The sequence below is a fragment of the Oncorhynchus masou genome, chromosome 27, assembly GCF_036934945.1.
Source record: "Oncorhynchus masou masou isolate Uvic2021 chromosome 27, UVic_Omas_1.1, whole genome shotgun sequence".
NCBI classification, from domain to species: Eukaryota; Metazoa; Chordata; class Actinopteri; order Salmoniformes; family Salmonidae; genus Oncorhynchus; species Oncorhynchus masou.
The window spans coordinates 23,434,125-23,458,488 of record NC_088238.1 but is presented as its reverse complement, the minus strand read 5'-3'; the positions used below and the strand labels follow the sequence as shown (position 1 = coordinate 23,458,488).

Sequence of the window (24,364 nt, the reverse complement as noted above, 5' to 3'; positions counted from 1 at the left end):
GGCCGTCATAGAAAACAAGAATTTGTTCTTAACTGACTTGCCTAGTTAAAGGTAAAATAAAAAATAAATAAAATAAAAATAATAAACTTGCACACTCACTACCCTGCCAGCACCCCTTCTCGCACACTTTCCGTTCAAATGACACACCCTCTCAGCAAGAGCTACTCGCATTCTCTCTGCCAGCAGTACCTCTCACCCACTATCCCCTTCATCCTCATTGAGCACACCTTATCACACACTTTCTCACTCATACTCCCCCACTTACACAGACTCTTCCACTCCACATCGAGCACTACTTCTGACACATCTTCTGCTACTATCACGTCATCTGGAGTGCAGGAGTTAAACAATTTGCTGGTCAAAGTTCAACCTTTTGACAATTTGTAGCGTTTCTGAATAATTCCATTTTCATGTCAAATATGCATAGTTGGTGTGTTAAACCCTTGCAACAAGCAAGAATGATGTTCAACACAGGAGGTTGGTGGCATCTTAATTGGGGAGAACGGGCTTGTGGAAATGACTGGAGAGGAATTGGTGGAATGATAAATACATCAAACACATGGTTTCCAGGGGTTTGATGCCATTCCATTTGCTCCGTTTCGGTCATTATTATGAACCATTCTCACCTCAGCAGCCTCCTGTGTTGTTCAACTATTAACCAGAAATATGATGAGCACGTTTCCTATGGTCTGCTGACACATTTTGTAAAGTAGTTGGATTTCTGTGTATAATTAAATAAACTCAATGACCAATAGAAAGTAATTGACTAGATGTGAGGAGTAATGCTGAATTAGTGTGGTGCATTTCAGCAACGTCACCCCTAGGGGGAAGCAAACGCCTTAAAAAGTAGAAAAAACATGAACATTTAATTTTATGCGGTGGTGCATTCAGAAACTATTATGACTGCGTTTACACAGGCAGCCCAATTCGGATTATTTTGTCAACACTGAACTACACATTATATAATAAATGCCATTTAGCAGACACTTTTATCCAAAGTGACTTAGTCATGCCTGCATTCCCTTTACGTATGGGTGGTCCTGAGAATCAAACCCACTACAATGGCATTACAAGCACCATGGTCTACCAACTGAGCTAAAAAGGACACATTTCAAAATTTTATCCATAAATACAATTTATTTACACAAGGTAATTTCCCTCTAAATAAATAAAAATAGACTACCAAGGATTATAGATTATCTAGTGATGCCATTGATGTACTTTTTGCTTTCATTTTAGCAAACTGTGATCTTGTCCTGGGTGGAGGTGCGCGTGGAATTGAGGTCATAGAGCCGACCCAGGGTGGTGGATGAGGGACGTAAGTCATCACGCCTGGCTGAAACGATGGATGTGTCAAGGAGTTAAGGGAGCCAAACTGTGCAGAAGCATGTGTCAAGGTAGGTCTGGGGGTTCTCTGTCTTGAAGGGTTTGAAACAGAGGGATTGGAGGGAGGCCTGGGTGGGTTTGAGTAGTGTGAAAATAGTGGCTGGGTACTGAGTGTGGGCTGGGCAAAGGCAGGTCCTGTTGGGCAAGGAGATCTGAACCTTGCATTGTTGGGCAGCACAGGGGTGGCTGGTGAGCGTAGTATGACTGGAATAGATGTCCAGTGCATGTTGTGGTGGCTCTGGTTCTGGACAAAGTTAGTTGGTGGAACATAGGTCCCAGGCCTGGACCCTTCCCTGTACTGAATAAGGTAGTCTGGGTAAACCTGATGCTTCCCGACCACCACAAATACAGAGGGGTTGTAGATATCATCCACACAGCTGTCATAGGAGATGGTGTGACTTCCATCTTTTGAGGGGGGGCAGAGGGAGCTGGAGTGTCCTTGTGTGTAGTTTCCCACCAGCACACGACAAAAAAACATGGACCTGACTTCTGACTGGCTGGTGTAGCTGTGGGAGAACTTGGCATCCTTGGAGAAGTAGCTTCCTGGAAATACACAGTGACAGTGTGACATTAAAGACATTTGTTTTGTCGACTTTTTCACAAAGATGTGGTCCAATGCCATTTCCACGTAACATAAATTCCCATATAAATTTACAAATCTATTAGATATCACGTGAAATGCAGAACTCACCTTGCCCATAGGGCGTTCCTTGTGTTCCACCCATCCTCCAGGCTATGTTCTGCAGGCATATAGCGTCCACGTGATTAGAGTCTGTTCCATGGAAGAGCTGCTTCTCATTCTCCTTCCCTGCGTTTGTCTTTCTCATCACATCTCCTTGCCTTGGGAGAGGAACAACAGATGCATTTGTCAGTATCTTCATTGGCATGTCACCTCATAGCATTTGCATGTCTGCTCGTTTGCTGCTAGAAAACTAGAAAGTACCAGTTACCATTAACATGCTACATCTGTTTGCATATGGTATGTTGTCACTGCTTTGATTTAACGCAGACAATACGAATATATTTCTTGGGTAGATTTCCATTTCTTTTGGCATGAGGAGTTGTGATTCTTACCACGAAAAGACCTCCCACAGGATCCGATTTTGCACCCTCTCGATAGTCATCACACTGAAGCCAGTCATAGTTTGATGGAAAAGATCCAGAATATTCTTGTGCTCAGCTGAGGAACTCTGCAGAGCAACCCTCTAGAGAGAATGCGTTTGAAAAGAACACCTACTTTTACCAATGTAATAGCTTTATAGTTCACTGCCTTCTGACCAGATGGAAGATCTTATGAGTTAGAACATTATTATGAACCTTGAATCCAGTTTCAGGTACTGAAGATTTATCCCAGTGATTTGGTAAAGCTTTGGATTTCTGCAGGCGGTTACCAGAGTATTTTTTGCTGAGGAGGAGTAGAGAAAGTTAGACAGCATTATAATAAAATACAGGTCAGTACAGTATAATCTCAGCCACCTGCCAGCTCTCTCTCTCCGAATGTATATCCAATAGCAATTGAGCCCAGAGACGAAGATAGTGTAGGCTACTCTACAAGGTTTCTTACCAACGTGGGTTGTCACTATCATCAATTGTATCCCTGATTGCCTGGATGTTGCGGTAGGTGGACAACATGGATGCCACCAGTTCATTAGGTACTCCCCTCTGCTGTAGGGTGTTGAGCGGGTGGGGCTCGTAGAAGTCGTGAGACCTGTCACAGTCCACCTCTGCAGCACAGGTTCCTGTAATGTAGCGCTCACAGACGTGGAGTCTTCTGCATTTCTCCTTGTCAGGACAGTATCCGTACTCTCCACTACCTTTGTTGTATGTCAAGCAAACCTGGAGACAAACACAGACCACTCCTGATGAGGGCTTGATAAGGACATTGGATAAGTGTAAACTCTGTTTAAGTGCATCAGAGTCCCAATTCAAATTCTTTATTTGTACAGATATCTGCATGCTCAGTTTAGTACACACACTTGGATGACAGCCCCAAGTCTGTGCATTTATCAGTAGTCATTTTGGACATGGGGAAATAAACATTGACTATACAAATGCCTGTGAATCAAAAGTAAGAATCAGCTTGTGTTCCCTTCTGGCATTGCATCTTTATGTCACGCCCTGACCATAGAGAGCTGTTTGTTCTCTGTTATTTGGGGCGTGATAGTGACTAGGGTGGGTCATCTAGGTGATTAATGCTTTATGTTGGCCTGGTATGGTTCCCAATCAGAGACAGCTGTTTATCGTTGTCTCTGATTGGGGTACATATTTAGGCAGCCATTTCCTCATTATGCTTTGTGGGGATCTTGTCTACGAATAGTTGCCTGTGTGCACACCAGTAGCGCCACAGTTTGTTTGATTAATTAAAATATGTGGAACTCTATGCACGCTGCGCTTTGGTCCAATCATTATGACGGACATGACACTTTATACGTGTATTCAACTTAAATTGTACAGAGGCTGACATAAACAGTGCATTCAGAAAGTATTCAGACTCCTTGACTTACAAAAAGAAGTTTGTTACAGCCTTATGTATCGAATGTATTATAATTTTTCCCCCCTCATCAATCTACACGCAATACCCCATAATGACACAGCAAAAACATTGACATAATTATTCAGACCCTTTACTCAGTACTTTGTTGAAGCACCTTTGGCAGCAATTACAGCCTCGCTTCTTCTTGGGCGTGACACTACAAGCTTGGCACACCTGTATTTGGGGAGTCTCTCCCACTCTTCTCTGCAGATCCTCTCAAGCTCGGTCAGGTTGGATCGGGAGCATCGCTGAGCAGCTATTTTCAGGTCTCTCCAGAGATTTTAGATCTGGTTCGTTCATTGGACATTGAGACTTGTCCCGAAGCCACTCCTGCGTTGTCTTGGCTGTGTGCTTAGGGTCGTTGTCCTGTTGGAAGGTGAAACTTTGTCCAGTCTGAAGTCCTGAGTGCTCTGGAGCAGATTGTCATCAAGGATCTTTCTGTACTTTGCTCCATTAAACTTTCCCTCTATCCTGACTAGTCTCCCAGCCCCTGAAAAACATTCCCACAGCATGCTGCCGCCACCACCATGCTTCACTGTAGGGATGGCGCCAGATTTCCTCCAGACGTGACGCTTGGCATTCAGGCCAAAGAGCTCAATCTTGGTTTCATCAGACCAGATAATCTTGTTTCTCTTGATCTGAGAGTCTTTAGGTGCATTTTGGCAAACTCCAAGTGTGCTGTTGTGCCTTTTACTGAGGAGTGGCTTCCGTCTGGTTACCCTACCACAAAGGCCTGATTGGTGGAGTGCTTCAGAGATGGGAGAACCTTACGGAAGGACAACCATCTCCACAGAGGAACTCGAGAGCTCTGCCAGAGTGACCATCGTGTTCTTGGTCACTTCCCTGACCATGGCCCTTGTTCCCCAATTGCTCAGTTTGGCTGGGCGGCCAGCTTTAGGAAAAGTCTTGATGGTTCCAAACTTCTTCCATTTAAGAATGATGGAGGCCACTGTGCTCTTGGGGACCTTCAATGCTGCAGAAATATTTTGATACCCTTCCCCAGATTTGTGCCTCGACACAATCCTGTCTCGGAGCTCAACGGACAATTTCCTACACCTCATGCCTTGGTTTTTGCTCTGACATGCACTGTCAATTGTGTGAGCGGGGCAGCAGCATAGCCTAGTGGTTAGAGGGTTGGACTAGTAACCGGAAGGTTGCAAGTTCAAATCCCCGAGCTGACAAGGTACAAATCTGTCGTTCTGCCCCTGAACGGGCAGTTAACCCACTGTTCCTCATCGAAAATAAGAATTTGTTCTTAACTGACTTGCCTATTTAAATAAAGGTAAGATAAAAAAAATAGACAGGTGTGCCTTTCCAAATCATGTCCAATCAATTGAATTTACCACAGTCGTGTTGTGGAAACATCTCAATGATGATCAATGGAAACAGGATGCACCGGAGCTCAATTTCGAGTCTCATAGCAAGGAGTCTGAATTCCTATGGAAAAAGAGGTATTTGTTTTTATGTAGAATACATTTGCACAAATTTCTAAAAGCTTGTTTTCGCTTTGTCATGCGGTATTGGGTGCAGATTAATGAGGGGAAAAAAAATATTTAATCCATTTTAGAATAAGGCTGTCACTTAACAACATTTTGATGAAGTCAAGGGGTCTGAATACTTTCTGAATGCCTATGACACACATACTGGGGGTAAAAGGGCGTTGTCATTCTGCAGCAGTAATGTAAACAGCTCCTTCCTGTCCAGTTCCTCCAGGTGGTGCTCTCTCAGGACTCTGATGTTGTGCTCTGACCTCAGCTCATGGCAGAGACGGCATCCTTGTCTGGAAATCACAAGAAGAGCGAGAGACGATTTCTTATTTAGCTCTTAATGTTTTATTTTTTTAAATGGCTTTAATGTCAAATCTACAAACTGCCATGAACTTGTAGCAATTGACATTCAGAGGTAATGCACTACACTGTCACATTCTGTAATACCATGTGAATTTAGAAAATGGAAGACATAAAATAGTAGAATAAATTGTAGTAGAAGTAATAAATGACTGCAAGAGTAAAAACAGAAAAGTAAAAAAGGTTTACCTCTCATTGGATGGACATGTTCCATACAAGTAGAACTTACACAGGTGTAAATTGCTGCAGCCACTACATCCATTAGCTCTGCATACCCTCATCTTCGTCTTGGCAACTATCAGTTTGTTTCCCTTAGAGACAGCACAGGTAAACATCTCCTGATTCCCTAACACACTTTCCAGGTCATCTTCTATGGTGCTAATGTTGGCACGCAATTCTCCCAGCTCAAAGGACCCATTATGGGCACAGAGGAACTTGTAGATCAGAGCTGTTGTATCCATGTCCGTCACCGTACAACACATGACTGTTGGCCCTTGCAATTACATGAACTGTACATATATAGTCAAATATGAAGTCGAACTCTGCTCTCCATTAACTACAAAACAGATGACCAGCATGCGACAAACCATTTCTGACTAAATGAAACTTAGTGTATTTAACCACTCCCCTATTATGAAGGTAGCCAAGTATAACAAACAGGCAACAGAACACACTAATGACGGTTTACAGCCTTTTAAATTCGTCACATTGAACTCTGGCCGAGTGGCATGTGGAACATTCATTTACATCACAATAGGCCTGTTAGACACACAGTAGCAGCAGTAGTTAATCATTGATTCAGTTTAAAATCAATAAAGATGATATTTGTCAAATCTGTTTCTGACATTTAAGTGTTTCAAAATCTCTTAGAAAAGAGTAGGATTGTCCAAAGAAACATCCACAATCAATTATTTTCTGAGTTTATTCAGTTTAAAACAGAGAAATCAAACCTGTTTCATTTACAAAATGTATGGACTGTGTCAGCAGACCTGAGTAAAGGAAACATGCTCATCAAATTCATATTTGTGCAAAATTACCAACGTCTGCTTATTTGTGAACAGCTTTACTATTATTAAGCCCCTACAAGGTAAAGATACACAGCTATAAAACATATTTAGTATACAAATGCATTATCATTCATCATTTCAATAAATGTTTCGTTTTTGAAAATGTGAAGTTCGCCATCAAAACCTTCTATTAACTTACTGCTCCACCCTGACACAAAGGCAAGTTATTGGAGAAGGCACTTGTTTTTTTCTTTGGTGTCCCTCCTATGAGCTGTTGGAACACTGTACAGTGACTCAGGAGGAGATCTAGTGAAGGCACCCGTCGAGGGAGAGAACACCCGAGATAGCAACCTATCTGAGGGGGAGAGTGTGCTAGAAGAATTGCTTGACGTGGAGGGGGAAGTGTGTGAGGGAGTTTGTGTGTAAGTGGGGGAGTAGGATGAGTGAGAAAGTGTGTGATAATGTGTGCTCAGTGAGGATGAAGGGGATAGTGGGTGAGAAGAACTGCGGTCAGAGAGCGTGCGAGTAGTGGTTGTTGAGCCGGTGTGAGCCCAAGATAGGGTGCCAGTTAAAGGGGAAAGTGTGCGAGACGGGGTACTGGCTGAGGGAGTGAGTGTAGGAGACAGGGTGGGGGGTTGGGGAGCGAGTCTACGAGAGGCTGTACTGGCTGGGGCAGTGAGTGTATAAGAGGGGGTACTGGCTGGGGTAGTGAATGTATAAGAGGGGGTACTGGCTGGGGTAGTGAATGTATAAGAGGGGGTACTGGCTGGGGTAGTGAATGTATAAGAGGGGGTACTGGCTGGGGTAGTGAATGTATAAGAGGGGGTACTGGCTGGGGTAGTGAATGTATAAGAGGGGGTACTGGCTGGGGTAGTGAATGTATAAGAGGGGTACTGGCTGGGGTAGTGAATGTATAAGAGGGGGTACTGGCTGGGGTAGTGAATGTATAAGAGGGGGTACTGGCTGGGGTAGTGAGTGTAGGAGAGGGGGTACTGGGTGAGGGTGTGAGTGTAGGAGAGGGGGTACTGGGTGAGGGTGTGAGTGTAGGAGAGGGGGTACTGGGTGAGGGTGTGAGTGTAGGAGAGGGGGTACTGGCTGGGGTAGGGAGTGTATAAGAGGGGGTACTGGCTGGGGTTGGGAGTGTAGGAAAGGGTGTACTGGCTGGGGCAGGGAGCGTATAAGAGGGGGTACTGGCTGGGGTAGGGAGCGTACGAGAGGGTGTACTGGCTGGACTGGTGAGCGTACGAGAGGGTGTACTGGCTGGGCTGGGGAGCGTACGAGAGGGTGTACTGGCTGGGCTGGTGAGCGTACGAGAGGGTGTACTGGCTGGGCTGGGGAGCGTACGAGAGGGTGTACTGGCTGGGCTGGTGAGCGTACGAGAGGGTGTACTGGCTGGGCTGGTGAGCGTACGAGAGGGTGTACTGGCAGGGGTGGTGAGCGTACGAGAGGGTGTACTGGCTGGGCTGGTGAGCGTACGAGAGGGTGTACTGGCAGGGGTGGTGAGCGTACGAGAGGGTGTACTGGCAGGGGTGGTGAGCGTACGAGAGGGTGTACTGGCAGGGGTGGTGAGCGTACGAGAGGATGTACTGGCAGGGGTGGTGAGCGTACGAGAGGATGTACTGGCAGGGGTAGTGAGCGTACGAGAGGATGTACTGGCAGGGGTAGTGAGCGTACGAGAGGGTGTACTGGCAGGGGTGGTGAGCGTACGAGAGGGTGTACTGTCTGGGGTAGTGAGTGTGTGAGAGAGGTTTGCAAATGAGGAAGTGAAATCTGGGCCTCGGGTGATATCCACTAATTGAGAACTTGTGGCTGGCTTTATGAGGACTGGAGATTGAATGAATATCAATGGGGCTTGGGCAGGGTTTGGGAGCGACTGATGGACAAAACGTGAAGTGGGACGAGAATGGGTTGAATTTGAGGAAGTGGTGGCTGCAGTTTTAGATGGATTCAAAGTGGATGGAACTCTCTTCGATGGGGTGGCAGCAGCTGTGGCTTGAATCCGGTTGGATGTTGGGGTTAAGGAAGTGGATTGGATAGAGACAGTTTTGGGTGGAGCTGGAGCCGATGTGGACCAGTGCATGACGCTATCATCATATTTGATGAGGAACTCTGGGTACACCTGGTGCCTTTCAAACACCACATATATGGATGGGTTCAGGACATTGTCCACACAGCTGTCATAGAGAGTGGGGCTTCCCTCGCCTTTTGGAGGGGGGCGACGGAGCCCCGAGTTCCCCAGTGTGTAGTCGCCAACAAGCACCTGACAAGCAAACATGGACCTCACTCCTGAGTGGCTGGTGTAGCTGTGTGAATACTTGGCATCCCTGGCAAAGTAACTCCCTAAAACAGAGAAGATCATCAGTAAAATAAAATGACAAGACTATAGTGAGATAATGACTGCTTCTAAAATCTGAGTACACTTCTGACAGATGGTTAACATGAGGTACCTTCGCCGTACACAGTTCCGTTGGTTCCACACAGCCTCCAGTCAAAGTTATCTCTGCAAATGGCCTCTACGTGTTTTGGGTCCGTTCCGTGGAAGAGATGTAGCTCCTTGCTGTTTTGACCTCCATTGTTTTTCTTCATTAAATCTCTCTTCCTGAGAAAGAATAAATGACCATTAAGAATTGACCATTAGCTGCTGTTACTGTATGAAATCACCATTAGCTGCTGTTGAGATTGATACTTTCAGATGGTTATTCCCTATTGAAATTTGGCCTCTAGGTACCCTCTGTAAGGCCAGAGGTCACCTTTTAAAGCAGCTCTCAGTAACTGGTATCTGGGCCCCTGAGACACAAAATCGTTTATGGGCGTCTTTAAGCGATTAATATGTTTCAAATGTATAGTCTATTCAACCCCAAGGTCTCCACCTTGATTTAATGCTTTGGCAGTGAACAGAGATAGGCAAGAATGTTTAGGTCAGCCCTCTCGTCAGAGGGGAGGGGGTGAGATTTGCTCTAGACTTCTTACATGAACATGTCTGTCTTCTCCTATGTCTGTCTCTCTTTGTCTAATAAACCTTTAAATATAGGAGATGGTCACCTTATATGTTGTATCTTGCATTTCTACACACCCTGACCAGGTTTTCAATTCCTAACACTACTTCCCCATAATCTTGTTCAAGCCAGGGTTTACTTAGCATTTTGGAAGTAACACGCTGGGATTGTGTGTGAGTTGATGTAAACATACCACTGGAAGACTTCCCAGAGGTCCCTGTTTTGGACCCTCTCGATGCTGGTGATTTGGAAGCCACTCATGGTCTTGTTGAAAAGTCCCTGGACCTTCTGATAGTCCCTGTCAGAACTCAGAAGAGTGACTGTCTGCAGGACGGGAAAACAAAATGGTTGTCACAGCTGACAGGGCAATGTTAATGTTAAACTTCCCTGCAATCCAAAGCCGGAGAATCACATGTAAACAAGTGACCTTGTATCCAATGTCGGGTATCGCAGATTTGTCCCAAGATCCAGGAACAGCTCTGAAATTGCGTGGTCCATTTCTCCTGAAATGACATATGAAAAATAACCTTCATATAAAAGAAAAAAGTTATGATTATAAGTCATCTATTAGGTACATATAGAAATGGTTCGATTCAGAACATAGACCCATTCTCAGTCCAATTCCATTCATATATTACCTGCTCCTTGCAGCTTGTGCGTCCACAGTGGAAACAAAGACTGGACGTCGTCTGACCATCCGTACAGTACCATATGCTTTGTTTTTTTGTGTCATGTCTGTAATTACAAGATTAACTATTTGAACCAGCATCCTTACAGTTCCTGTTCAACATCTCTAACATCTAGGCTATCTGCTGCCGATTTTATTAATAGAATTTGAGTGGCGTACACTACCGGTCAAAAGTTTTAGAACTCCTACTCATTCAAGGGTTTCTTTATTTAAAAAAAAAACTTTTTTCTACATTGTAGAATAATAGTGAACACATCAAAACTATGAAATAACACATATGTAATCATGTAGTAACCAAAAAAGTTTAAAATAAATCTTAAATATATCAAATCGCCACCCTTTGTCTTGACGACAGCTTTGCACACTCTTGGTATTCTCTCAACCAGCTTCATGAGGTAGTCACATGGAATGCATTTTAATTAACAGGTGTGCCTTCTTAAAGGTTCATGTGTGCAAATTCTTTCCATCTTAATGCGTTTGAGCCAATCAGTTGTGTTGTGACAAGGTAGAGTTGGTATACAGAAAATAGCCCTATTTGGTAAAAGACCAAGTCCATATTATGGCAAGAACAGCTCAAATAAGCAAAGAGAAACGACAGTCCATCATTACTTTAAGACATGAAGGTCAGTCAATCCAGAACATTTCAAGAACTTTTAAAGTTTCTTCAAGTGCAGTCACAAAAACCATCAAGCGTTATGATGAAACTGGCTCTCATGAGGACCGCCACAGAAATGGAAGACCCAGAGTCGCCTCTGCTGCAGAGGATAAGTTCATTAGAGTTACCAGCCTCAGAAATTGCAACCCAAATAAATGCTTCACAGAGTTCAAGTAACAGACACATCTCAGCATCAATTGTTCAGAGGAGAATATGTGAATCAGGCCTTCATGGTCAAATTGCTACAAAGAAACCACTACTAAAGGTAACCAATAATAAGAAGAGGCTTGCTTGGGCCAAGAAACATGAGCAATAGACATTTGACCAGTGGAAATCTGTGGTCTGGAGTCCAAATTGGACTCCAGACCAATTTGGTTCTAACCGTCGTTGGTTTGTGAGACAAAGAGTGGGTGAACGGATGATTTCTGCATGTGTATTTCCCACTGTAAAGCATGGAGGAGGTGTTATGGTGTGGGAGTGCTTTGCTGGTGACACTGTGATTTATTTAGAATTCAAGGCACACTTAACCTGCATGGCGAACAGCATTCTGCAGCGATACGCCATCCCATCTGGTTTGGGCTTAATGGGACCAGCGTCAGCTATTTTACAAAGAAAGAGAGTGATGGAGTGCTGCATCAGATGACCTGGCCCCCACAATCCCCCGACCTCAACCAAATTGAGATGGTTTGGGATGAGTTGTACCTCAGAGTGAAGGAAAAGCAGCCAACAAATGCTCAGCATATGTGGGAACTCCTTCAAGACGGTTGGAAACGCATTGCAGCTGAAGCTGGTTGATAGAATGCCAAGTGTGCAAAGCTGTCATCAAGGCAAAGGATAGCTATTTGAAGAATCTCAAATAGAAAATATATTTTGATTTATTTAACACGTTTTTGGTTAGTACATGATTCCATGTTATTTCATTGTTTTGATGTCATCACTATTATTCTACAATGTAGAAAATAGTAAAAAATAAAGAAAAACCCTTGAATGAGTAGGTGTTCTAAAACTTTAGACTGGTAGTGTATAAGAGTAGCCTTTCAGACTCTAACTGTAACTTGTGCTAAGCGCTCAACTCAAATTTATTATTATTATTATTATTATAACAGAAGGTTGCACATGAGAGCTGTTTTTCAAGAGTTTGAAATGTGTTACCTCTGAAACTCAGTTCATAAGACTGCTGGCCTGCAGTGAACTTCACCACAGCACTTTGATCCTCCTGGAACCTTTTCTCAAGGTCTTCACTGGTGATGGACGACAATCTGTGCATCTCTTTCTGTGATTTATAGGAAAAAACAACTATTTCAAGGGGAACAACAGTTTACTATATCTATTATTGTCCTCATAACACATCAGCCCTGTTCTGAGTGTTTCACACCACTTACGATGGATGCGTACTGGACCCATTTGCCGTACTCGTCCTCCCAGAACCATGCCCACTCTGTGGTGAGTACATATGTGGGCTGGGTCACAGAGGAAACTGTGGAGAGACGGCGAACTTCCCAAATTCCGTGGCTCATGGAGTCGAAACGCACACGCTCAGATCCCTCACTGTGAAGGCATGACAAATGTATATGGTAAAAAGAAAAGAAAAATGGCTATATTGTAACTTAGTCACAGTTCGACAGTTTTTCTAGTTAAAGGTAGACTCAGCAAAATGATATTGCCACAAGCAGCACCGCAGATATTGAGATGCAAGACAGTCACACACAGTACTATATCTGAGCATGTGCACGTGTTCGGTTCGCCGTTACAGCGTGGTATCAAAACAGTGGAGGAAGCAGAGTCTTGCGCTCCAACTCTCTTAGTTGTTGAGGAAATCGCTGAGTCTATCTTTAAGTATGACACAACATACTGTACCTGTGTATCTTAGACGGGTCACAGAAGTCTCTCTCGATTTCTTCGTTTGATGGCAGAGCTGACCAAGTCTGTCCACGGTTCACTTCCCACTTGTAGGGCATTTTGAAGTGGACTCTCCAGCATTTCTCTGAAAGTCATACATTTTTAGTGAGATGTGATATGTTGCTGAGTATCACTGTTGCACCTGGGTAACAGCCTGATTTGTCCCTAAATTGTGGTTTCACGGAGTTTGTATTGTGTCTCTACTGACAACCTTGAAAGTTCTAGATAAACTCATATCCGGCCGGGTGCCATAGCTTGTACCGGAGTTAAAATCAGGCAAGGCCCTTGCAGGTGTTCTGTGAAAGCAAACATGGGAAAGCAATCCTCCAGACACTCTGCCACCACACACAATATCTCCCTCGTTAAATGTACCTCCTTGTTTGCAGTCCCCCTTGACAAAGTACAGGCAGATCTCATTCCTCACTGTAAATAAAGAACAAATAAACAAACAAACATTTAGTTACATGAAATCAAAGTTGGTAACAGGGTTGAGGTCAATACCATCTCAATTTTGAAAGTAAACCAAATTCCAATTCCACCTTTTCCTCACTAACTAGGTTTCCATCCAAACAATATGCACATTCTCCTACCAGAGATCTGTTTCCATCAAATTGACTTGTTGCGGATAAAAGGCTGTGCATGATGACATAGTGCACATAAAAATAACTTTTGCGGTTAAATTCCCAAGTACCGAATAATTGTTTTTGCGTTATATAGCGAATGTGCCCACTCTTATTGGCGCGTGCGCTCTAGCCAACAGCTCGCAGATACAGTGCAGGTATAGCTTACATGAACACCCATTTGCACACACTGTATCTAGATTTTTCTATTGTGTTATTGACTGTACTTTTGCTTATCCCACGTGTAACTCTTTTTTGTTGTACTGCTTTGCTTTATCTTGGCCAGGTTGCAGTTGTAAATGAGAACTTGTTTTCAACTGGCCGACCTGGTTAACTAAAGGTGAATTTAAAACAAATAAAACATTATTATAGACAAAAGAGCAAGATCATTTTTATTTGTCAAATGGCAGCCAAGCATTGATGATCATGTCACCAGAATAAGACCCTTGATGTTTATTGGAAAGGAGCATCAAGCGTGTCACCGTGCACTTTCACCCCCCTGTGAAGTTCATCATAACTTATTTGACCTGTTGCCTAAAACTGTATGCTTTCTCCAGTTGTAGTAGGACCACACAACATGTCACCCCGTGACTCAAAGTTTACTTCAATATTATGGTTATTATATCAATATTTGAGAATGAGTATTTCCACAGCCATTTCTCGCATAATCACTTTTACTGACCCCCCCAAAAAACCACACGATATCTAGCGTATTTTGTTGTCGACATTTGGAAAGTTTACCAAGAAATGTTAATTTTGGTGCAACATGTACTTTACTCGCATAAAAAGGTTGGATGGAAACCTGGTTATTGAAAAGCATTGAAGAGAATCGGAATATCAGTGTGCTTATTGAATTGACTGGTGTCATGGCTGATGAAAGGAGCGGACCAAGGTACAGCATACATGTTCTTTAATTAAGAAAAGACGCCGAACAAAACAATACACACGACAAAACAAAACCGTGACGCGTAAAGGCTAAGTGCCATAAAGAAAGTCAACTTCCCACAAACACAGGTGGGGAAAAAGGGTACCTACGTATGGTTCCCAATCAGAGACAACGATAGACAGCTGTCCCTGATTGAGAACCATACCCGGGCCAGAACATAGAGATAGAAAATCATAGAAACACAACACATAGAAATGCCCACCCCAACTCACGCCATGACCAAACCAAAATAGAGACATAAAAAGGATCTGCAATGTCAGGGCGTGACAACTGGTCTGGAATTTAAATGGAATTGATCCCAACCCTGGCTGGCAAGCAAGTCCATAGAGAAATACTTTTGCAGGTAACTATAGCGACTGTTCTGAAACATTATTCCCCACTGAACACAACCCTGTTGTTTGCTCCTGCAGCCATCTACCTGTATTTCTCTGAGGACAGCTCTGGGGCCTGTTGATGGAAGAAGCACCGCCGGCACCTTCACTTTTCATGACCTGGATGTTCTGGTAGGTGGACAACATGGATGCCATTAGATCGTTTGGCACTCCCCTCTGCTGCAGGGTCCTCCGTGGGTGTGGCTCGAAGAAGTCATGACACCTGTTGCAGTTGGCTCCCGAGGAGCAGGTTCCTCTGATGTACCTGTCGCACACGTGAAGTCTCCTGCACCCCTCCTGATCAGGGCAGTTGCCATATTGCCCGGTGCCTTTGTTATAAGAGTTGCACACCTGAAAGAGTGAGAGACAAGGCTTTTAAAATACTTGTTTATCATACTCTATGTGCAAGAAAGCATGAGATGAACACAGAGCTATTGGGTAAATCCATTTGAATTCAATCCCTTTTTGACAGAACCCCTATTGATTTGAACAAAACCTTCTCTTCCAAGTGCTACACTTTTTGAAGTTTTAATGCCAAAACATACAAGAGCTTAAAAACTATTTTAAGTGAGAATAACACAGCCTAATTCAGACTCTTAGAGGGGGTGCTTCCACAATAATGTGATTTCTACCGCATACAAGGTAAAGCATTGGATTCTTCACACCTTAGTAGGACATTATACCATTACGGTACCTTTTCATGCTTTAATTTTTTTTTTAATTACAGCAATCTTTGCTTTTATACTTACCAGACCATCAGGCTTGATTGAGCTGTTTTGTCTTGTAATGTGGTGCCTGCCTGTATATTCTTAAACCTTTATTTTAACAATACACGTCATTGAAAAAAATATCCTTTTTTGGTCTGTATGTGCCCAACAGGTGGTGGTGTGTTGGACACAGTATCTCAGATACATCGTACCTGCGTTCCTCATTTCAGTAACTGTTAGCTTCCCTGTGTAATATTGACATCAGCGCAGAAGCACTTGTGTTTCAAACATGGTCCTGTTTGATCAATTGCTGGGCTGATCAATGGGCAGTTCATTACCTCGTGCAAAATAATATGTAGCTTAAAGTTATGATTGTACTTGTATTTTTATAGTAAAGATGTTGATGCAACAATAATACACATTTACAATAGGCTTATATCTAAAAATACATACAGACAAATGATATACATTACTAGTCAAAAGTTTGGACACCTACTTATTCAAGGGTTTATCTTTATTTTTTACTATTTTCTACAGAATAATCGTGAAGACATCAAAACTATGAAATAACACATGTGGAATCATGTAGTAACCAAAAAAAGTGTTAAACAAATCAAAATATATTTTAGATTCTTCAAAGTAGCCACCCTTTGCCTTGATGACAACTTTGCACACTCTTGGCATTCTCTCAACCAGCTTCATGTGGTAATCACCTGGAATGCATTTAAATTAAGTGTTCCTTGTCAAAAGGGAATTTGTGGAATTTCTTTCCTTCTTAATGCGTTTGAGCCAATCAGTTGTGTTGTGACAAGGTAGGGGTGGGTATACAGAAGATATCCCTATTTGGTAAAAGACCAAGTCCATATTATTGCAAGAACAGCTCAAATAAGCAAAGAGAAATGACAGTCCATCATTACTTTAAGACATGAAGGTCAGTCAATACGGAAAATTTCAAGAACTTTTAAAGTTTCTTCAAGTGCAGTTGCAAAAACCATCAAGCGCTATGATGAAACTGGCTCTCATGGGGACTGCCACAGAAATGGAAGACCCAGAGTTACCTCTGCTGCAGAGGATAAGTTCGCCACAAACAGAACTGCACTTCAGATTTCAGCCCAAATAAATCCTTCCGAGTTCAAGTAACAGACACATCTCAACATCAACTGTTCAGAGGAGACTGCGTGAATCAGGCCTTCATGGTCGAATTGCTACAAAGAAACCACTACTAAAAGGATTCCAATAAGAAGAAGAGACTTGCTTGGAACAAAAAACACGAGCAAGGGACATTAGACCAGTGGAAATCTGTCCTTTGGTCTGATGAGTCCAAATGTGACATTTTTAGTTCCAACCGCCATGTCTTTGTGAGACGTTGAGTAGGTGAACGGATGATCTCTGCATTGTTTAATACTTTTTTGGTTACTACATTCCATATGTATTATTTTATGGTTTTGATGTCTTCAATTATTCCTCCAATGTAGAAAAAAATAAAAATAAAGAAAAACCCTGAAATGAGTAGGTGTGTCCAAACTTCTGACTGGTACTGTATATATCTATACTGTTATATATAATTATAATAGTAGGCCATTATCCCTCTGAAGAGTATGAATTAGGCTGTTTGAGAAGGTTTAAATCCAAAGCAACCAGCCACCACAGTTTGAAGTACAATACCAACATAGCTACTGTAGTAGGGCAAAGCTGTGTGCTGGAAAACCTTAGTAGAGCATGGGTGGAATAAGCATTGTGGTACTCGTGAATTTCTTTTCTTTTTCGGCTTCAGACCAATACCTATTCTCACTTAAAACATAGTTTTTGTTTTTAATTTCCATGGTTTCACACCGGAAGATGATTATGCAACATTATAATACAGTTTAACACATGCTATCATTGTGAACCCTCACAATGTTGTGCATTTGACTTATTGATAAGATCCCAGCTCATAATCCTACTGATCATTGCTCAAAGCAAATTGGTGAGAGCAAAGCCTGAAGCAAATATTTACAATGGGATTACACAATGTATCTGGCTAGATGACGACAAGAGAGTGAAATATGGATGATCTGTTCTCAAAGGAAAAGTTCAGAAATATTCTCTCTCACCAAGGCGCAACCGTGAATGTATCATAGTCATCCACCTCTGAAACGACTTGGGACACACAAAGGTGCGTCAGATGTGAGCTGATTTGGAGGCTGCCATCCAACTGTTCCCCGGGACAACGGTGATCTACTCTGACATCACACAGTAAAGGAGTTGAATTATACACAGTGGGTATCATGTTTTGGCTGATAAATGTACTAAAATGGGAATAAAATTGAAATGTTTACTTTCAAAATGGTTCCAGAAAGACTGTTGGAGGTGCACATATCAGAAAATGTTGACTTGAATGGGAAAATATGTTGTTTTCAATTATACTGTCAATCCTCCATAGGAAACCTATTGAACTTGAACCTGATCGAACATCTCTGGTGAGACCTGAAAATAGCTGTGCAGCAATGCTCCCCATCCAACCTGACAGACCTTGAGAGGATATGCAGAGAAGAATGGGAGAAACACCCCAAATACAGGTGTGCCAAGCTTGGAGAGTCATACCCAAGAAGACTCGAGGCTGTAATCACTGCCAAAAGTGCTTCAGCAAAGTACTGAGGGTCTGAACACTTATGTAAATGTCATATTTCATTATATATATATATATATATATATATATATATATATATATATATATATATATATATATATATATATATATATATATATATATATACACACACTTTTTCAAAATGTTCTAAAAACCTATTTTTGCTTTATCATTATGGGGTATTGTGTGGAGATTAAAGATAAAAAAAATAAAAAAAATCAATTTTGTTGAATTTGTATCCAGCTGTAACGTAGCAACGTGGAAAAAGTCAAAGGGTCTGAATACTTTCCGAATGCACTGTAGGGTGTAAAAATGTTTTGATTCAAATCATAGGCCTATTATATTGAATGTAGGCTACCTGTTGTGCGTATGTTCATGTGTGTAAAATTGCCTTGGCTGACAGGGTAGGCTACCGGCAGGGGTGTAGGTCAAGTGGAGGGGAAACGCAAGTAAACGCCATTTACTCACCCTTTTCAGAAAAATGCAGTATAGGGAGTGTTACTTTTTTCACTGTGACCGGCAATAATTATACAACACATTTTCCAAAAAGTAGTAGCATTAGTCACGTAAACACAGAAATAAACAAATGGCACATTGGATTCCTAATTTTAAAAATAAGTGGTGCTTTTCTTACCGAGGAGACAAAGTTAAATACATTACTACCATAAACGTTACATAAACCACCACCCATAGGCTATTTGAAAGAGTTGCATGCCTTGTGTACAGCATTTACTTGTTTACAAACAGCTTGTAGTTGACAAATGTATAAAGTATATGTTTTATAAACTCATGAACACCAGCGAGTTTTTTAGCCCGGTTTTATTAGTTTAGGTGTATTATACTTCTTCGCCACCAGAGTGAGACTTTGAGGAATATTTCAGGTTAATTTGGTATTTTTTTTATACTGACCCACCTATTTTTTACCACTACATCACTGGCTACCGGTAGGCCTATTAGAAGTTCATGGTAATTCACATTGTAGCCTAGTCTAGTAAAGTTGACCGTGTGTGTTAGGATGACCATCCCATTTGTCCCAGGACAGGTTCAGCCCCGTTTCTGTTGACTTTTCAGGCTACAAAAAAAAAGGTATTTGCCAGAAAGACAAATCAGTTAATGTAGACTAATAAATGGTAATCCCTGAATATCTTTAGGTACACTTTTTGGTGTTTTGTAACAGATGTCTATTTCCATTCATCAAATGGTGTGGGAGAAAAAAAAATCGATTGACTAAAGATAAAAATGATGTCACCAAGTGCATTAGCTGGTTCTGCGGAAAGCTCAGGTTAAAAATCCCATTAGCCAATGTACAGTGGGGAGAACAAGTATTTGATACACTGCCGATTTTGCAGGTTTTCCAACTTACAAAGCATGTAGAGGTCTGTAATTTTTATCATAGGTACACTTCAACTGTGAGAGACGGAATCTAAAACAAAAATCCAGAAGATCACATTGTATGATTTTTAAGTAATTAATTTGCATTTTATTGCATGACATAAGTATTTGATACATCAGAAAAGCAGAACTTAATATTTGGTACAGAAACCTTTGTTTAATCATAATACTGAATGTAATGTGTGTAGTTTTCGTCAAGAATTAGAACAAGGACTTTCTGTTCCTTGTTAGAAACGAATGGAGCTATCGTCAGACTGGCTGGAATGCTGTGTTCCTTACAGGACATTCTGTCTCTACCCAGGGAGGGGAGAGACCTTGGGCTTGTAGTAGATTGTTTAACAGGTGGCAGACAATGTGGGAAGGCTTGTGAACTATATTGCCATTGTATCGGAGAAGGAGGAGCAGCATTCAAAACGCTATGACGAAATGTGATGTATATAAACCAATGTACATTGTATTATGATCAGTACTCCCGAGAATAAACGCTATTGATTGATTTTGAGACTGGTCTCCAATTTATGCAAATAAGTATCTTACAAATTCTTAGAAATGGGCAGAGTGTTTTAATTGAATTCGTTGATGAACATATAGGAATAAAATTCCTTTGACAATATACAAAATGTTTTATTATTTTTTTGTATTACATAAGGGGTCTTGCCACCATTATAGTCTAAACCCGAAGCAGATGTGGGCGTTACTGAGCGTGAACAAGCAAGAACTCAGATGAAAATTAATGGTGGCAAAAGGACAAGGGGAGTTATTTAATTTACTTATGGGGTGTATCCATATGCTGTGTGTGAGGCTGCAAAGCTATAAAGGCAGAGCTCCGTGCTTAGAAAGTTGGTTGTTCCATGGATCAGCACGGCTTTGCTACTTTGTATTGAAGTCTCATTTGAATTCACAAGTTCCAGTAAGAGTGTTATATTTCTGAGTCAATATTCCACTACAATGTGTCATGACGTTGGACTCTTTGGGTATAGCAAGCCCACCACCTCTCACCCTTGTCTCCTTCAACTAGGCTGCTGTGGTCAGAGGTCATAAATTCCTGTGAAGACCTCATGGACACACAGTTATAGAGAGTAGTTTTTCATGGAGACAAAGGAAATCCTTCCACCTCACAGAACTTGAGGTATGAACAAATGTCATGTTCCGGAGAAAGTGCAAAAGATTGGTGAAGAATCGAGCTACGAACTGGTCCATTTGTCACAACTTGGGAAGCTCATGAGAGACGGTGTGGTCACATTATCATAACGCTGTTTATATAAAAGCCCCAGATATAAGGTTTACATCTAATTGTTGTATAAGATGAATGAGTGAGTATGATACTGTTTACACAATTTTACAATGTGATTTTAGACTGTTTAATGAAGGAAAACTCAAAAAGGGGATTGGATTTGAACTAAATCAGAGGACCGCCCCTTAGCCCAGTTAGGGTCAGACATCCTGGGACCGCCCCTGAGCCCAGTTATGGTCAGACATCCTGGGACCGCCCCTGAGCCCAGTTAGGGTCAGACATCCTGGGACCGCCCCTGAGCCCAGTTAGGGTCAGACATCCTGGTACAGACCTTTTCTGCCATTCCGAATAAAACCAAACTTTGAGAAATTATCACCCGACCATGTTTCTCTCAATCACGGGAGTACAAAGGTTGTAGACCGAGCTTACCTCAATTACGAGATGGCTAAAGGTTACAGACCATTGCTGAATCTTTTAACCATACCACGTGGTTAAACTCTTAGACTATCGATACCGACAGAATGAGAACAAGTCTTTGATATTAATTACTAGTCTGCAGCTAGGAATTCAGTATCATTGAACGCGAAGAACGACAACCGCCGAAACATCTATTCTATAACGTCACTTTGAACTATCCCCTCTAACCAAGACAGAGAGAGAGAGGGGGAGAGAGACGGACAATTCTACAAAAGAAAGACTTTTCACCAGCGATCAAGACGACACACTGAGCGTAAATATATATATTGATTGAAATTGTTCCCGAATGAGTGAGCGTTCATGTGTAAAGGATTAGCATTTCAATTGTTATAATTATTAAATCTGTAGTGACTTCTGAGTCGACCCCCACTTCTCCTTTGTCTAACAAGCCGCCATGCCGGTTCAGCCCACTAGGGCACATTTTCCTATAATTTAATGTAACCACATTTACCTTGTTTGTTTGTTTGTTTGTTTATGCATTTCTGTGAATTACTTAGGAATAAATAACTGATTTAAGACAATTGATGTATGGATGACTCATAGTGAAGACTGGGTTCGTGCAGATAACCAACAATTTACGACGTTTGGAATGAGACTAACGTGAGGTAAAATAAATACATCATTAATCAGACTATTGATCAGATATGAAAACATCTGAAAGGTTATATTGGGAAATTATAACTTTGTAATCTGAATACTTTCCTTGATGCCCCGACTTCCTAGTTAATTAGTTACATGATTATTCAGTTTAAATCGGTAATACTAATTACAGGAATCTTTGATAAAAACTAAGTCTTCAATTGAATGATAGTAAAGACACAACAAATGGCACGAGTATACATGCAGTTTTAATGCTGGAATTATTTTGGAGTGGACAAACATGCACAGGTAGCCTACTTTTCAAGTCCAAAAGATCACTTTCTGACCAATTCTTCCATGGGCAAGCATGTGGAAAATTTTATTTACATAAAAAGGGATGCTGTCAAAAAGTGATTGAATTCAAACGGCTTTTAATATGTGCAGACAACACCTCTTCATCAGTCACAGACACACACATTGCACCCCCCCCACTTCACACATTTTGCAATGTTAATGATATCTGAGTGAGAGTGACTAACAAAATCAACAGGGGCCCTCTGGAGGTCAGCGGCCCTGGGCATGTGCCCTGCATGCCTGGTCGTTATTTGGCCAGGATTACTATACGTTTAGATAGCTGGATAGACTAATTGACCAATCTAAAAATGGTTAGCTAAAATGACTAATTGAGTGACTGTCAGTGAATGACCTAATAAGAGAAAAATTGCTGACACAAACACATTTCGAACTTGCACCTTTGTGTATTACACGATTCTAACGCTCAACAACAAGTTGAGACACGACCCCCCCACCCCCTTGCTTATGTCGCTTAAGTCTGAAGCTGGCCCTGCACACACACACACAGACACACATTCCACTAATCCACATCAGCACTTAGAGGTAAACGGTTGGCTCTTACCGGTGGAAGGAGGGAGTTGTCATTCTGTAATAATAGCTGCCGGAGTTCCTGTCTACTCAGCGTCTCAAGTTTATGCTCTCTCAAAACTATGGAGTTGTGTTCGGAGTGAAGGTCATGGCCAAAGCGGCATGTCCGTCTGGGAGTAAAAGTATCAAGAAACATACAAAGCACAATTTTATTTTACCTTTATTTAACCAGGCAAGTCAGTTAAGAACACATTCTTGTTTTCAATGACGGCCTGGGAACAGTGGGTTAACTGCCTGTTCAGGGGCAGAACGACAGATTTGTACCTTGTCAGCTCAGAGGTTTGAACTCACAACCTTCCGGTTACTAGTCCAACGCTCTAACCACTAGGCTACCCTGCCGCCCCAATGCAGTTTTGCTGAATTAATTCAACTTCTAAACCCCATAGAATTTTTCAACAATGTTGCAGTTTCATGTTTTGGGCTGAAATACCTCAAATGTAAAAAATAGTAATAATAATAACCCGTTGCAATGATACACGTACACAGTCAAAAAATGGGCGAGTTCGTTTTGCATGGCCTGGTGCCCCGGAAGAGCAGAGTTTTAACCGGGCCACGCAAAACAATCTGTCTTACTTTACTTCTCTGGGCCTATCGCTGCGTTTAGACAAGGCAGTCCAATTCTGATATATATAAAAAAAAAGGCTCCACTGAAAAAAATCACATAAACTCTAAAAAAGATCAGACTATCGGAAATAAGTTTCGAATTGGAATGCCTGTCTAAAACGCATCCTATTTAGCGCACGTCATATAAAACATATTTTATGCTTACCTTCCCCTACTATTCTTGCAGTCCCCAAATAGATAAAATTTACACAAGTGTAAATCATTGCAGCCATCACATTGCTGCGCCTTGCAGCGTCTAACTTTCGTTTTCGCAATAATGCGTTTGTTTCCATTGCACAGCGCTATATAAAATAAATCGTTTTCAACAAGTTTATCAAGAGCGCAGATAATATCTGCCCCAATCCCAACTTCTGCCAGATGTGCATAGTCCAATGTTCCCTGATGATCGCAAATTAATTTTAATAACAATTGCTGAGCCATCTCGCAATGACTTGCGCGACTGTTGTTCCTGGTTTAGGACAGTGGACCACAGGCTACCGCTACAACAAAGATAGTAAAGTATGAAGATGGGCTAAAACTGCTTCTCCAATAGAACTCCCTGATCGCACTGGGCGATGTCATGACGATGTTGGCTAGCAAAGCGCATGCGTAGAAAGACGTCACGGTCACTCGTGCCAAACTGCGCAGGTGCGGGCAGTCAAATCAAAGGCATTCCTTCAATATAAAGTCGTTTTGACGAAAATGAAAACGTGTCGGTTTGTCAATTTAACGAGGTTAGATTAATAACATGTCCAACTACTTAAGACATTGGTTCGGATCTAGGTTGTGTCTTTAGATTTCGAGAAAATGAACAACTCAGGAATAATTTTTCACTTCTCTCATTGACTTCTTA

At 41.9% G+C, this 24,364-nt stretch overlaps 2 protein-coding genes across 3 annotated transcripts; both read right to left on the bottom strand.

Annotated features, from left to right (window-relative positions):
* Nucleotides 1-893: 893 nt before the first annotated feature.
* On the bottom strand, nucleotides 894-6,498 carry LOC135515823 (protein mono-ADP-ribosyltransferase PARP12-like). 2 transcript variants are annotated; one of them, XM_064939583.1, is made up of 8 exons: nucleotides 5,956-6,498; nucleotides 5,564-5,699; nucleotides 2,951-3,222; nucleotides 2,704-2,791; nucleotides 2,461-2,591; nucleotides 2,078-2,226; nucleotides 1,519-1,929; nucleotides 894-1,416 (listed from the first exon to the last, which is right to left on the bottom strand). In XM_064939583.1, the coding sequence occupies exons 1-8, from the start codon at nucleotides 6,246-6,248 to the stop codon at nucleotides 1,190-1,192; spliced, it is 1,707 nt and encodes a 568-aa protein (XP_064795655.1). In that variant the 5' UTR covers nucleotides 6,249-6,498; the 3' UTR covers nucleotides 894-1,189. The 2 variants fall into 2 exon arrangements, with proteins under 2 accessions (XP_064795655.1, XP_064795654.1); XM_064939582.1 differs by having other exon boundaries at nucleotides 894-1,929; nucleotides 5,956-6,497.
* Nucleotides 6,499-6,672: 174 nt separating this feature from the next.
* Nucleotides 6,673-24,081, bottom strand: LOC135515822 (protein mono-ADP-ribosyltransferase PARP12-like). The gene is made up of 12 exons (XM_064939580.1): nucleotides 23,678-24,081; nucleotides 22,883-23,018; nucleotides 14,996-15,299; nucleotides 13,384-13,434; nucleotides 12,970-13,096; nucleotides 12,495-12,660; nucleotides 12,265-12,385; nucleotides 10,408-10,504; nucleotides 10,197-10,272; nucleotides 9,963-10,093; nucleotides 9,221-9,372; nucleotides 6,673-9,113 (listed from the first exon to the last, which is right to left on the bottom strand). Exons 1-12 carry the CDS (start codon nucleotides 23,950-23,952, stop codon nucleotides 7,342-7,344), a joined length of 3,408 nt encoding a protein of 1,135 aa, XP_064795652.1. The 5' UTR covers nucleotides 23,953-24,081; the 3' UTR covers nucleotides 6,673-7,341.
* Between the last annotated feature and the right edge of the window lie 283 nt (nucleotides 24,082-24,364).